Source organism: Balaenoptera musculus, chromosome X (genome assembly GCF_009873245.2).
Source record: "Balaenoptera musculus isolate JJ_BM4_2016_0621 chromosome X, mBalMus1.pri.v3, whole genome shotgun sequence".
Classification (NCBI taxonomy): Eukaryota; Metazoa; Chordata; class Mammalia; order Artiodactyla; family Balaenopteridae; genus Balaenoptera; species Balaenoptera musculus.
This window is the reverse complement of record NC_045806.1, coordinates 111,968,549-111,982,908: the sequence shown is the minus strand read 5'-3', so window position 1 is coordinate 111,982,908 and position 14,360 is coordinate 111,968,549. Positions and strand designations below refer to the sequence as shown.

The following is a 14,360-nucleotide window of genomic DNA, read 5'->3' as shown; positions in this document are numbered from 1 at the left end:
AGACAGTCTATAGTTGGGTCTTATTTTTATATTTACTCTGATAGTCTCTATCTTTTACTTTGTGTATTTAAACTATTCACATTTAAAGTGATTAGTGATGTAATTGGATTAATATTCATAATGTTTATAACTGCTTTCTCTTTATTGCACATATTCTTTGTTTTGGTTACTTTTAATCTTCCTCTCTTTTCCTGTCTTCTGTGGCTTTAACTGAACATTTATGTATGATTCCATTCCTCTTAGCATATGCTTCTTTTTGAAATTCAAATTACACTAGATTGTTTCACTGGTAGTTCAGGTACCTTATAATATTCATTTTACTTATCCATATGCTATAATCACCAATACATTATTGCTGTTATTACTTTGAACAAAGTTATATATTAAATCAATTTTTTAAAAGAGAAAGGGTTTTATTTTACCTTTATATATTCCTTCTCTGATGCTCTTCTTTTCTTCATGTAGATCTGATTTTCTGGCTTATATACTTTTCCTGAAAAACATATTTTAACATTTTTTTTTGCAAACCAGGTCTACTGGTGACAAATTTCTTCCATTCTTGTTTGTCTGAGAAGGACTTTCTCTTTTCCTTTTTGATGATAATTTTGCTGGAAATAGAATTCTAGGTCTTTTTTTTTTTCTTTCAACGCAAAATATTTCATTTACTCTCTTCTTCCTTGCATGATTTCTGATGAGACGTTCAATGTAATTCTTATCCTTGTTCCTCTATAGATAAGACGGTTTTTTTCTTCCTCTGGCTTCTTAGAAGATTTTCTCTTTGTCTTTGGTTTTCTACAGTTTGAATATGATATGCCTAAGAGTAGGTATTTTGGTATTCAACCTGCTTGTTATTCTCTGAGCTTCTTGGACCTGTGGATGTTATCATGAATTTTGTGAAATTTTGGGCATCATTCTCTCAAGTATTTCTTTTGCTCTCTTCTCTGTCTCTTTCTGGAATTGCAATTACACATATTATACACCTTTCGAATTTGTCCCACAGTTCTTGGATATTATTTTCTGTGTTTTGTTTGTTTGTTTGTTCTTTTTTTTTTAATCTCCCTACTGTGGTTTGAGAAGTTTCTACTGACATTTCTTTAAGATCACTAGTTCTTACCTTGTTTGTTTCAAGTATGCTGATAAGCCCATGAAAAGCATACTTCATTTCTGTTTGTGTTTTTGATTGCTAGCATTTCCTTTCGATATTTCTTAGCATTTCTATCTCTGTATTTACATTATCCATATGTTCTTGTATATTGTCCACTTATTCCATTAGAGTCCTTTACATATTAATAATAGTTATTTTAAATTCCCTGTCTGATATTTCCAAAATCTGTGCCATATCTGAGTGTGGTTATGATAATTGCTTTGTCTCTTCAGACTGTTTTTTTTTTGCTTTTTTCATGGCTTGTAATTGTTTATTAAAAGCAGAATATGATATATTGGGTAATAGGAGCTGAGGTAATTAGACGTTTAGTGTGAAGTTTTATGTTAATGTGACTAGGAGTTGGGCTATTTATTGTTTGCTGTATCTATAGATGCTAGAGGCTTTAGTTTCCTCTAGTGTCTTTGTTTATTTTTTTCTCACCTCTTTTTGGTGGGTTTCTCCAAGAACTCCTTCTTAAATAGGATCTGTGTCTTTCTGGTGGTAAGGTATGGGGGGAGTGAAAGTGGTCTATAATATTACGATTAATCAGTCTGTTAGTAGACTTAAGTCCATGAGCTGTAACCCTCATAAGTTTTTCTCAGCCTTTTTTTCTTTCCCTTTAGGTGTTACAGGAAGGCTAGAAGGGACTGGAGTTGTCTAATTGCCCTTCTTCTAGGTATATTAAGCTTTGGTAAAGCTGTGTCCATTGGAGAACAGGCATTTGTTATGGAGAATGCTCATGGTGTATTTCTAAATTATTACTTTCCTCCTACCCCTGCCAGAAAAAACAAGGAGATTTTTCTTAGATCTTAACCATGAGAACTTTGTGTGTTTTCTTGAGGTAAATCCCATGGGAATGTGGGGGACCCATAAAACTGAGGACCCAGGAATTTTCAACTCTCAGGCTAGTTCACATTCAGCCTCTATCAGTTTGTCAGAATTACCATTTAAGGGTTTCGACTAGTTTATAGCTTCAGTGGCGTCTGCTGCAGGTGTCTGAGATCCAGCAGATCTCAGCTGTGATTCTCTATATTGGCCTCTCTTTCCAGATTTCAGGGTAGCAGTTTGCCCTGTGACCTTAATTCCCTGATGGGCCTAAGAAGAATCATTGATTTTCAGTTTGTTCAGCTATTATCTTGTTGTTGAAAATGGGAATGATAATTTCCAAGCTCTTTACATGTTGTAGCCAAGACCAGAAGTCTCCCAATGTCCAGTTTTCAAGGCTGGAGCATGTTGTGGAATTAGCAAGGGTATTGGTGTTAGAGTGACCTACACTCAAATTCAGGCCGTGGCATTTAACTAGAGATATTATCTTGTATGAGTCACTTAGCCTGTCTGAGCCTCAGTTTCCTCACCAAATAAAAATAATTCCAAATACATATGTTTATGTTAAATTTAAATGAGAGGACATATGTGAGCAAGTTCATTACAGATCCCGGCATATACTTTGCAGGTGTCTCATAAATGTCAGTTTTCTTCTTCCATTAAGGTACCTGTGCTTGAAAACAAAGACTGGAGTCCAACCCATTGTGTGGCATTTTTCCTAGGAATTTAAAAAGTTCTTATGAAGTATTTGCCATTCTTACAATGCTGGAAAAACTACCTTGAAAAAAGTAACCAGCCTTTATAAGGACTGTTTTATTCTTAAGGGCTTGAAGGGAACTCAATGGTTCATTTATTCCTGTCTTCCAACTACAAGTAGACTCTCCTTTTTTAAAAAAATCCAGTCTTTTACTGAAAAGGCCCATGAAAACACATTTCTTTCTGCCTAGGTCTGGGTAAAGAAACATCAGCACCAAGTACTAAGGACAGTCATTTTGCTATGGTTATAGGATATATGTCCTGGGTTGGGATGGGGAGAACTTACTGAACCATTTAAAGAGAGGTGATAGCCTGATTGCACACTTTACATATCAAACCATACTGGAGATTTGTGTCCCTTTTTGGGCACCATAATTTAAGAAGGAAGTTGATAACAGTAGAGTGTGTCCAAATAGGGGTGACCAGAATAGTGATGGGGGCAACAATAAATCTAGAAACCTTGCTATATTTGGATGAATATTAATTTATTAGATCTATTTATCTGTATCATATATCTTTCTATATATTGTTAAAAATAGAATATTTTCTGTTTAGTGCCAAATTTTTTGTAACATCTCTGATTTTACGTTGTTCCAACTTTTCCTGGATATAATGCTTGACTTCCTCCCAGGAAAGAGGCAGAGGAAAACCTCCCCTAGCTTAAGCGTACATTATTATCTGACCAAAAAATAAATCAATCAACTGAACTTCCTGGCCCATTCTAGCCCTTGGCTTCATTTCATAAAACCTCAAGTTGCCAACCTCAAGCTGAGCATCACTTTTCACCTAGTGTTGGTTCGTATAAATCCCCAAGGAGCCTTTGCTTGAGCGGTTATGGTTTGGTCTGTTGTCCCGTGATACAGAAGTAGTAAGGGGGTTGGGCAAAACCCAGAGATGTGCTAAGTGGATTCTGAGCTGTGAAAGTTGGAGCCGGAAGCACATGTGAGCATATGAACCCCTAGCCCTTTCCCTCTGCAATATGTGTTCTTGTTATTCTTTCTGGAGAAGAGTTCATGATCTTTTGTAATTTTCTTTTTCTATTGATCCAGCAGTGCTAGTAACAGAAACTTAAGAAAAAAGTTATGGCAGTACAGTCTATGGAATTTCACTGTCATATATCTTGCACATTAGAGAACAAACGCACTGTGCTAGAGATGAAATTTGCCTTGTAGAGAATTAATTTTAGGGTAGCTTAGATGATTGAGATCCACAGGGTAGCATCTCAGCAGCAGTCTTTCTTCTCTGAATTCATGCTGTCCCAAGACAAAGGTGAAAGTATAACTCTGCTTTGTTGGTCTTTGGGCTGCAATTTCTTCCAGTACATTTCCACTTGGAGAGGCGAAGCCAATGGGAAAATAATGAGCTTAAAAATGAACTTGACTTTCAAAGATTTTTGAGGATGTGTGTGTTGGCTATAGGGCTGAGGGCAACTAGAGTGAAACCGTTGCCGGGAGACACTAGTCTGAGTTGACTACGTCTACTTTGCAGTTGTGTGACCCTGGGAAAGTGCTTAAATTCTGCTGAGCCTCAGTTTCATCACCTATAAAATGGGGATTTCAATACCGAATTCAGAAGATTGTTGTAAAAAGTAGATCTCGTAATATACTTGGAAATGCTTTGTAAATGCTAAACCATATAGCTTGGGAGTACTTTTAAGACAAGGAAGGTGTATTATTTATCTCCATCTACCTAGCACTTATATACCCCTAGTACTTAGCACAGGGTCTAGTATATAATAAATGATTGGTAGCTGAAATTAAAATGAACGAATAGTTTTTAATCTCCAAATTTCTGATGATTTTAAAGAATTAATTGACTGGTCCTTTGTATTGGGTTAGGCGATCTCTTGGCTTCATTCAATCTTTAGATTCAAGGATTGAAAATAAAGTAGTGTGTGGAGTTAGGAAGAGATTGTTATAAGATAGATAAACTTTCTAAGAATTGCTTAACGTTCTAAACAAAATAAAAGTAACAAATGAACATTTAGCAATTGATGAAAATGAAGATTAACTTTCTCAAGTGGGCTTGGAAACCCAGTAGAATTGCTCTGGCATCTGCTCAACATTCCTGGGCATGTCATAAACCCAAGGGAAGAATCTAGCAAGCGCGTTCTACCTTGTGAGGGATCTGGGGCAGATGGTGGTGGTACATCCTAGAGCTCACTTCTGCCACAGATGACTTAGATGTTTGGCTAAGTGATCCCAAGGAGCTGTTGGAATGCAGTCTGTCTAGTAGTCTGAAAGTGGTAATAATTTGATTTTTCAAGGCTCATGAAATAGCATCATTTGGGGTACATCTGTCATGGACCTTTGCTCTTTGGAAGGAAAGGAAAGAAACTACTAAGTTAATTGTAAATGTCTTGGGAAACTTGGTTTCTTTGTTTGTTCTTAAACTATGTCTTATTTCTTTGAAAAATCTATTATTGCAGTTTTTTCCTTTCTCTCATATAAATGTGGGACTCTGGTTATTTGGGATAAATTGTGTCTGCAGTGCTTCAGTTTGGAGAAAATGGGATGGTGACATTATTACATTCTTTCTCAAACCAATGACACTAATCAGGCCTTATGCCAAAGGGTAGGGGCAGCAGATGTAATCCTGAACCCGTAGTCTCTGTAGAGTAGATAAGGTTTCCAAGCCATGTGGAAGCCGAACTTACCAAGGAAGCTTAGCAGTTATCCTTCCAGATGTTCAGGTTGCAAATACCAAAGGTGTTATTTTCAGTATCGAATGTATACATAAGTGCATGTGTTGTTTTTTTCCATCCAGATACCCGTTTAGGGGATAAATTCCACTTTCAGGTCTGTCAATCTGTTAGATAGCTCCCTTTAAAGTTATCTAGAGAAAATCTACCTACATGATGAAATTTGTGATAGCTTTTATTCTTGGCTAAGAACTTGCCTCTCCTCCAGGGATGAACAGGCTTAAATTGTTATGTGAGTTTATATAGTGTATGGTTTGTTGTCAAATATTTATCTCTGTCTAAAAATGAAATGTCTTGAAATACAATTTCTTTTTAACTGAATAACTCAATGTGAGAAAGAGAAAGAACTTCTCATTTAGCCAATTTTTAATCAATATTTTTATGAGAGACCAGAATGTTAACTGAATCCTGGCTTTTGTCATTTGAAATATAATTTGTGTGTTTAAGAATTTATGTGCACATCAGGGTTTGGACTTCATGTTCAGAAAGGAAAATTGATTTATAGGAACAAACAGCTGCAGGAGTAGAGGCAATGCCAGAAGTAAACATGAGTCAATTATTTAAGGCAAATGGGACCTTAATCACCACAGCAAGAGAGAAATCTCAAATTCAATTACACACTGGATTTTCATGCTTTAATTTGTGGGCATTTCTTTATCTCTTATTTTACAGAGGCCTTTGAAATCGTTGTTCGCCATGCCAAGAACTACACCAATGCCATGTTCAAGAACAACTACCCGAGCCTGACCCCACAAGCTTTTGAGTTTGTGGGTGAATTTTTCACTGATGTATCTCTCTACATCCTGGGTTCTGACATCAATGTGGATGACATGGTCAATGAATTGTTTGACAGCCTGTTTCCAGTCATCTATACCCAGCTAATGAACCCAGGCCTGCCGGAGTCCACCTTAGACATCAATGAATGCCTCCGAGGGGCAAGGCGTGACCTGAAAGTATTTGGGAATTTCCCCAAGCTTATTATGACCCAGGTTTCCAAGTCACTGCAAGTCACTAGGATCTTCCTCCAGGCCCTGAATCTCGGAATTGAAGTGATCAACACAACTGATCACCTGAAGTTCAGTAAGGACTGTGGCCGAATGCTCACCAGAATGTGGTACTGCTCTTACTGCCAGGGACTGATGATGGTTAAGCCGTGTGGTGGCTATTGCAATGTGGTTATGCAAGGCTGTATGGCAGGTGTGGTGGAGATTGACAAGTACTGGAGAGAATACATTCTGTCTCTCGAAGAACTGGTGAATGGCATGTACAGAATCTATGACATGGAGAATGTACTGCTTGGTCTCTTTTCTACGATCCACGATTCCATCCAGTATGTCCAGAAGAATGGAGGAAAACTGACCACCACTGTGAGTACCATTCTACAGTTTTCAGAGGAATTGGATTCTACTGGGGGTAGGGCAGCCTGGCCAGTAGCAGGTGCTGATGGAGAGAAGTGAGAAAAAAAGTGGGCAGGGATGGTAGAGGGACTGAATGACCTCACAAAGCTAGGCAGCACATTAAGTCCACAGGTAATGGAGTCCTAAAGCCTGGCTTTGAATTTTAGCTTCACCCACTTTCTTGCTGTGGGACCTTGGGTGAATCATTTTATCTGTATGAGTCTCATATTGCTGATTCATAAAATAGGGGTAAAAAGAATATCTTCTTCATAGGGAATAACATGTGTTAAAGCACTTAGCATGTGCCTGGTACATGGTAATTCTTCAGTAATTATTAGCTATTATTACCACTGTTGTTAGTTATCACAACCTGCATGACAACCCTGTGAGGTAGGAGCTGTTATCTCCATTCTGTAAATGAGGAAACTGAAGCTCAGTGAAACTGTAACTTGACCAAGCCATGATTCAGAAGTTGATCAGGTATCCCTTTAATTAGGTTATCACCACTTTCTTTGATTCTGATTTCACTCTTGTGCTCTTAATCATATATATCACATTACTATTTTGAGTAGTGACTTTATTTTTTAAATTTATTTTATCGAAGTATGGTTGATTTACAATGTTATGTTAGTTTCTGGTATACAGCAAAGTGATTCAGTTGTACATATATATAATAGTTTGCATCTGCTAATTCCAAACTCCCAGTCCTTCCCTCCCCTCCCCGCCTCCCCCTTGGCAACCACAAGTCTGTTCTCCATGTCTGTGAGTCTGTTTCTGTTTCGTAAATAAGTTCATCTGTGTCATATTTTAGGTTCCACATATAAGTGATATATGGTATTTGTCTTTCTCTGTCTGACTTAACTAGTATGATAATCTCTAGGTCCATCCATGTTGCTGCAAATGGCATTATTTCATTCTTCTTTTTGGCTGAGTGATATTCCATTGTATGTATGTACCACATCTTCTTTATCCATTCATCTGGTGATGGACATTTAGGTTGTTTCCATGTCTTGCTTATTATAAATAGTGCTGCAATGAACATAGGGGTGCATGTATCTTTTTGAATTATAGTTTTTTTCCGGATGTATGCCCAGGATTGAGATTGCTGGGTCATATGGTAGCTCTATTTTTAGTTTTTAAAGGAACCTCCATACTGTTTTCCATAGTGGCTGCACCAATTTACATTCCCAACAACAGTGTAGGGGGGGTTCCCTTTTCTCCACACTCTCTTTAGCATTTGTTATTTGTAGAGTTTTTAATGGATGGTCATTCTGACTGGTGTGAGGTGGTACCTCATTGTAGTTTTGAGTTGCATTTTGAGTAGTGACTTTAAACACAGGAGACCCAGCTGGACCCCACTAACTAAACCTACACAAGAACACAGGTGAGGCAAAACGTTCATGTTTTCCAACAGTTGTTTTTGCAGCCTTGATTTATACCAGTGTAAGGCTGATAGGATTTGTGATGGGGGTGGGACAGTTTTGTGAGGCAGAAGCTTGATTGGTTTCAGTCAGACAATGTTAGTTACATTGTACCTGCTAAGCTAGGGTGCACACATCCAGAACCACTGGATGCACACACTTTCCAACACAGAGCAGACCACACAGCCAAGAGCTACCAGCCAGATCTCACTAAGGTGATGGTGACTGAGTCCTGAGTGTCGCCAGCTTTGTAGAAGGACGTGGCGGAACAGTATAATGCACTACCCTTGTTGAGCTCCTACCACACTTGAGGTGCTCTGCTGGCCAGTTCACATAATATTATTTCTTAGTAATCCATGGGATAGGTCCTAATATAATATTACCCCCATTTTACACAGGAGGTAATGAAGCTTAGAGGGCTTAAATATCTTGCCCAAACGTCAAAGCTAGTTAAATAGAGGTGGGGGAACTGGGATTCCAACCCTGGCTTGTTGCCTTGCTTGAGTCATGCTCTTATCTTCTATATAGTGCAACTACTGTATACTCCGAACCATTGCTTACCCAGAATGTGGAGGGCAGATTGGGCCATTTAGCCCTGTCTTTAAACTCTGGCAGCACGAAACGATAGGGGTAATTGGTTTCTTTGGTGAATTAAGCTAGAAAGGAGGACAAAAATGATGCAACCCCCAGGATGGCTACTTATGGAACTGCTCTAATTGCCCCATTCACAATGTTAGCCGTTTAAAACACATTTGCTGAGAAAATATTTTATAGTAAAATTAACAGAAATGTCCTGACGATAGTGTTCTTCAGCGGCTAATTATTCCTTTGATTGCTTTCTAATTGAAGGCCAGATTCTAGGGCCTTATACAAAAGTAAATCTCACAGAACTAGAAAAAAGAAAAGTCAGTACATTCGTATGTTCATTCACCTGAAATTGATTGAGGGCCCTCTATGTGTCAGACACAGAGCAAGAGTGCCAGGGGTGTGGAAATGTCTTCAATAAGAGGAAAAATAAGGAGGTAACATTAAAGACAGGGTATGGGAGTGTTTAAAGTTTGCCTCTGATATTGGTCACTTGACAGCAACGTCTTGAAAACATGTATTCTCCTCTAGTGCTTTTAAACACAGAAAAATAGGGTGGGGAGCTGGTATGGGATTAAGTCCACTATTTTGATCAGGCTCTAGACATGAAGGTTTGTTTAGTAAACATTTATTAAGCATCTGCTCTGTTCGTGGCACTTTGCCAGGTACTGGGTACTCAGTTACCCAAGACATAGTTCTTACGTCTTTAAAAGGTTGGTTTAGCTTCGTTGACAGACAGACATGTAACTGAATAAATTTCACCACAGTGAACATCTCACTATAATGTGAATGTTAGAAAGGCCGTAAGAAATTAGTCTAGTCCCACTGATTTACAGATGAAGTAAAAGTTCAGGGAGTCTTGCCCAAAGTTATATAATTAGTGGAAGAGCCAGAAGTAGAGTCCAAGGTCTTCTGCTGCTACAGTCTAGCACTCTTTCCGCCACGCCCCATCCCAGACTTTCACTCTAAAAGCTCCATTAGGATTTTGCAAAGACATAATGAACTTAAATTGAATAGCTGTTTTGGGATGCCAAACCTGCTGTATTTTAGGTGCACATGTGCCCTTTTGTGTGTGTGCACGCGCACACACACAGAGGGAGTACATTTCATGTCATTATCATTCAGGAAGAAAGGCCTTGGCTGTCAAGAGGCGCTCAGTGATGCAGTCCCTTTCTGTTTTGGCCATTAAGGGCCTGACTGCTCCCAGCTCCCAGCTGGCGATGAAAGCGTGAAGTCTGCCTTCCCCGGGGAACGCCTAAACTAGAAGAGAAAGCATATGTAAACTCTGCCTTGTTACTGTTTTATGATCGCCAGCTCTAAGTAATATATACCAAATGGTGGGGGCGGGGAATCATTGGCCAGGTGTGACCCAGCTCTACTCTGTATGGGCCAGAAGGGGGCTGGGCCATCTGTGGGGGCTGAGGGGAAGTGAGGGCTGAGTGGACTGCAGAACTCTATTCCTGTTAACAAAACCACAGAATGCCCCAAAGCCAAAGCTGATTGAAAAACTAAAGCATTAATGAGATTCTGCTGTAGCACCTTCACCTTCCTGCTGTGATGAAGTGTAAGAGCCTGCCATTTAGCCCTGCTTGAGGTTAAGCTGTGGTGAGAGACCTCTTCGAAAATAGGCTCTTCCAGAGCTCTGTTTGGGACAGCCTTTTTAGCTAGCTATAAGCCATGCCACGAGGTCTGCCATGCAGGGACTTTGCTCAGCTGTTTTGGTGGCTACCGTCTACCCCAGATCATAAAGGACATTTTGGTCTTATCTAAATGAATGGGGCACTGTTAATTTTTTATAATTATGGCCTATTAGTGTTTTAGTTTTCCCTAAGATGGTCTTCGGTTCTTCAGACTACCAAGTGAAGGCATGCAAGCAAATGTTAGGGTGCTGTTGCTGACGGTTACCTGGAGGCGGTAAGCATGTAGTTCTCAGGCTCGGCTCATCACCACAATCATCTAGGGAGCTTGTTAAACAGATTCCTGGAGCCTCCCCCCTGCCCCCGAGGATTCTGATACCGTAGGTCTGTGGAGAGGCCAGAGAATTTGTCACTTAAAAAGTACTCCATTTGATTCTGATACTTCCTTGGAAGCAACTCCAGCCACCTTGTTTAGAAGACAAGGTAAGGCCCAGAGGTTGCAAGTGAATGACAGTTAATGGCAAAGCTGTGACCGTGCACTCTTCATCTATCAAATAGGGTTGATATGTGGGGATTCACTGAAATGATAGGTTCAAAGTACCTGGCAGAGTTCGAGGCACATGGCGGGTACTCACTAAGCCCCAGTGCAGTACTCTTTCTACAGCAGTTTTCTAAGTGCCAAATAGATAATGAGATTTTCTTAAACTTGTTTTTAAGTGCCAAGATGTTTAATGTTATTTTAATCCAAAGACGTGAATAAAAATAGCAAGTATGTGAAGATGTGAGAGTGTGTGTGTGTGTGTGTGTGTGTGAGAGAGAGAGAGAGAGGAGAGGGGAGAGGAAGGGAGAGAAAGAAAATTTTTACTGAAAAGTTCAAGAAAGTATTAATTATGGGACTGTAAATAGATCCATCTTGATTCTTCATCTACATTTGTGAACTAGGTTAAGTATCATGGCCCCAAGTGAGTACTGAGTAGGTCTTTAATAGTATTTGGGGGACTTCCCTGGTGGTGCAGTGGTTAAGAATCTGCCTGCCAATGCAGGGGACACGGGTTTGAGCCCTGGTCTGGGAAGATCCCACATGCCGCGGGGCAACTGAGCCCATGAGCCACAACTACTGAGCCCACACACCACAACTACTGAAGCCTGCATGCCTAGAACCTGTGCTCCGCAACAAGAGAAGCCACCACAATGAGAAGCCCACGCGCTGCAACGAAGAGTAGCCCCCGCTCGCCACAACTAGAGAAAGCCCATGCGCAGCAATGAAGACCCAACGCAGCCAAAAAATAAATAAATAAAATAAATAAATTTATTTTAAAAAATAGTATTTGGATATCATTTGGGTAGTATTTGAGGGTATCATTGTTAAATTTATCAGCATGTTATTGAATTCCATATCTTATGCCTTGAGGCAAATACAAATATGTACAGTTTTCAATACATATACTTTCAACTTTGTTGTTACACCACACAAAATGTTGAATGATACAACCTTTTTAAAATGCAATTATTCTTATTCTGAAACCACTTTGATTGTAATTACTATATCCCTATATGTGAATTATATGCATAGCCATTGTACATTTCAGATCCATTGATTAAATGAGTAATAATCAGCATGTTGGATGTTTATTGCTATTCCAGAAAGTTTCCCAAAACTTTCTGTGATTTCATTTACTTTCTTTACGATCCCCCCCAAAGTAATTGCTCACATATCCTCGCATGGCTGTTTGCACTTTTATTTTTCCATTTGTACTCGTGTTCTTTATTGATTCATCTCAGAACTTCTCGGCATTAGTGCTTCCTCTCCCATAATTTCATTATCTTGACTTGTTGTATGCTTCATTGAATGTTGTACAAAATTGCAACCTTTTCTACCTTCACTGTTTCTCCCTTTCTTTCCTCATTGTGATATTCATTTTAGCACTATCTGAAATAGGATTCATTTCAGGGAACATTTAGTGAACATCTAATTGTGGAACCACTGATAGACACCAGGGGCACAAGAAGTGGCTGGAAAGATGACCCTGACTGTTGCTGTCCTCAGGGATCACTTGGCCAGTAGGTAGCGGAGCTAGGATTCAAAGCTGGATCTATCTGACCCCAAAGCTCATGCTTTTCATAATTACTCCATATTGCTCTTTCAAAGAGTTCCGCTCTCTTTTCACCAGAATCTTCATTCCTTGAACATAGGCTAAGTGGGTCTTTATTATCTTATTTAATATCCTGTATTACTCTCCACTGTTTTTCCAGCTTCACAATCAGTTTTTGAATTTATTCTCCCTCCTTGGAGACTTTTGCTATAGTATTTCCCAATGAAGTACTAAAAAGCATGAGATTTTTCGTCTTCATAACACTTAAAGGCACAGAGTAATTTCTAGGGGAAGAAGGAATGTTTATGTAGGTGATGGAAGACCCAGTCACACAGTAAAATGACTTTGCCTAGAATCTCTATGCACTGTGCCAGTGGTGAGGTATAGGTTTTCTTCCAGTTGCAATGTTTGGAATCTGCCTGTTGGACCAACAGATAGTTTTTAATGCATTTGCCTTTGATTCTGGACCTTAGTACATCCAGGTCTCCATTATGGAGTTTCCTTAGTAGTAACATTGCCTACTGAGAACCTAACATATTCTGATATCCAAGCACATCCATTTCCTTTGGTAGAATTTCTGAAGATATCTTCAGTGAAATCAATATTTATTTATGTGTGCTAGGAAGCTCTGGGGAAGATTCTCTGTTGATCCTCAATAATAATTCACTCTATCAAATTCGTATATTTTGCTGTCTGTGTGAGTGACTGTAACTCATCAGAATTTCCAAGATTAGCCCTACCTTCCTCTCTGCTTCTGAAGGCTGAGGTTATTTCTCAGATGTCAGAATGTCAGTGTTTTTCTCCTCATGCTATCACTTTGGACTTTCATTTTTTAGTCTCCTATAGGGATAGATACCTTGTCTGAATTCATACAAGCTGTTTTCAGTACCAAGTGATTTCAAAGTGATAAAAACAAGTAAATGGCTAACTACCTAATTACTGTCTGCAGGTCAGCATCTAGAACTGTGGTAGGCAACTTTATTTGCATGAGGTCCATTTCTGGAAAGACAAAAATGTTTACAGGCTGCCATCTTTTTTTTGTTCACAAAAAAAAATAACTTTAGTGATTCCCATGGGGAAAATATATAGTTTTAAAACATAGATTACCTACTTAATGATGAGAAGAATACAAATGAAAAAATTGGCCTCACTTTTAGGCACTAAATGTTAATTTTAGGACAGGTTTCAAACAGTGGTCACACAAGGGAAGCTTTCTATAATGCTTCATCCTGAAATTATGTATATTACGGGTCATATTAGGGAATTAGATGGGCTCCTCATAAATCTAGAATTACTTGCCTTTCCCTTGGCAAGAGTGTCAGCGTGATTATATGTTGTGAATCTTTAGAAAGAAGTTTTTTCTCCTTTCTGTGGTCTCTGGACTGATGTGGCAGGAAAATGTCCTCAAGAACTGTGAAACATCTGAGATTTTTACCCTAATTGCAAACTAACAAGTTACCTGGCCACAGTTTCATGGATGCTGGATAAAGACGGGAGATTCCTGGCTCAGAGATGCAGGACAGTTTACTTCTCACAGCGATAGCAGTAGCCAGAGTATCAGCATTTGTGCCAGTTCCCCAAGCCCCAATTCCCACGGGGAAAGGCAAAGAGGACCAGATGACTCCTACACACACAGTGAGTTGCATTACAAGAGAGGAGCCTTGAGCTTAGGGAACTCAAATCTTTTATAATAGGTAGTAAGAGTGCTCGTTCTTTTCTCTGAAGGGCGACACTCTCACTGTCTTCTAAGACTATTCACTATACAAAGATACTTGATAAAGACAGTCGGGGGGGTAAAGTG

At 39.2% G+C, this 14,360-nt stretch overlaps 1 protein-coding gene across 1 annotated transcript in view; it reads left to right on the top strand.

The window, feature by feature from the left end:
• The window catches only part of GPC3 (glypican 3), a 430,874-nt gene that overhangs the window by 219,321 nt on the left and 197,193 nt on the right, over window positions 1-14,360 (top strand). The window contains exon 3 of the mRNA XM_036840086.1: window positions 6,099-6,793. Coding sequence (XP_036695981.1) covers window positions 6,099-6,793 — 695 coding nt within the window. The remainder of the gene's footprint in view (window positions 1-6,098; window positions 6,794-14,360) is intronic.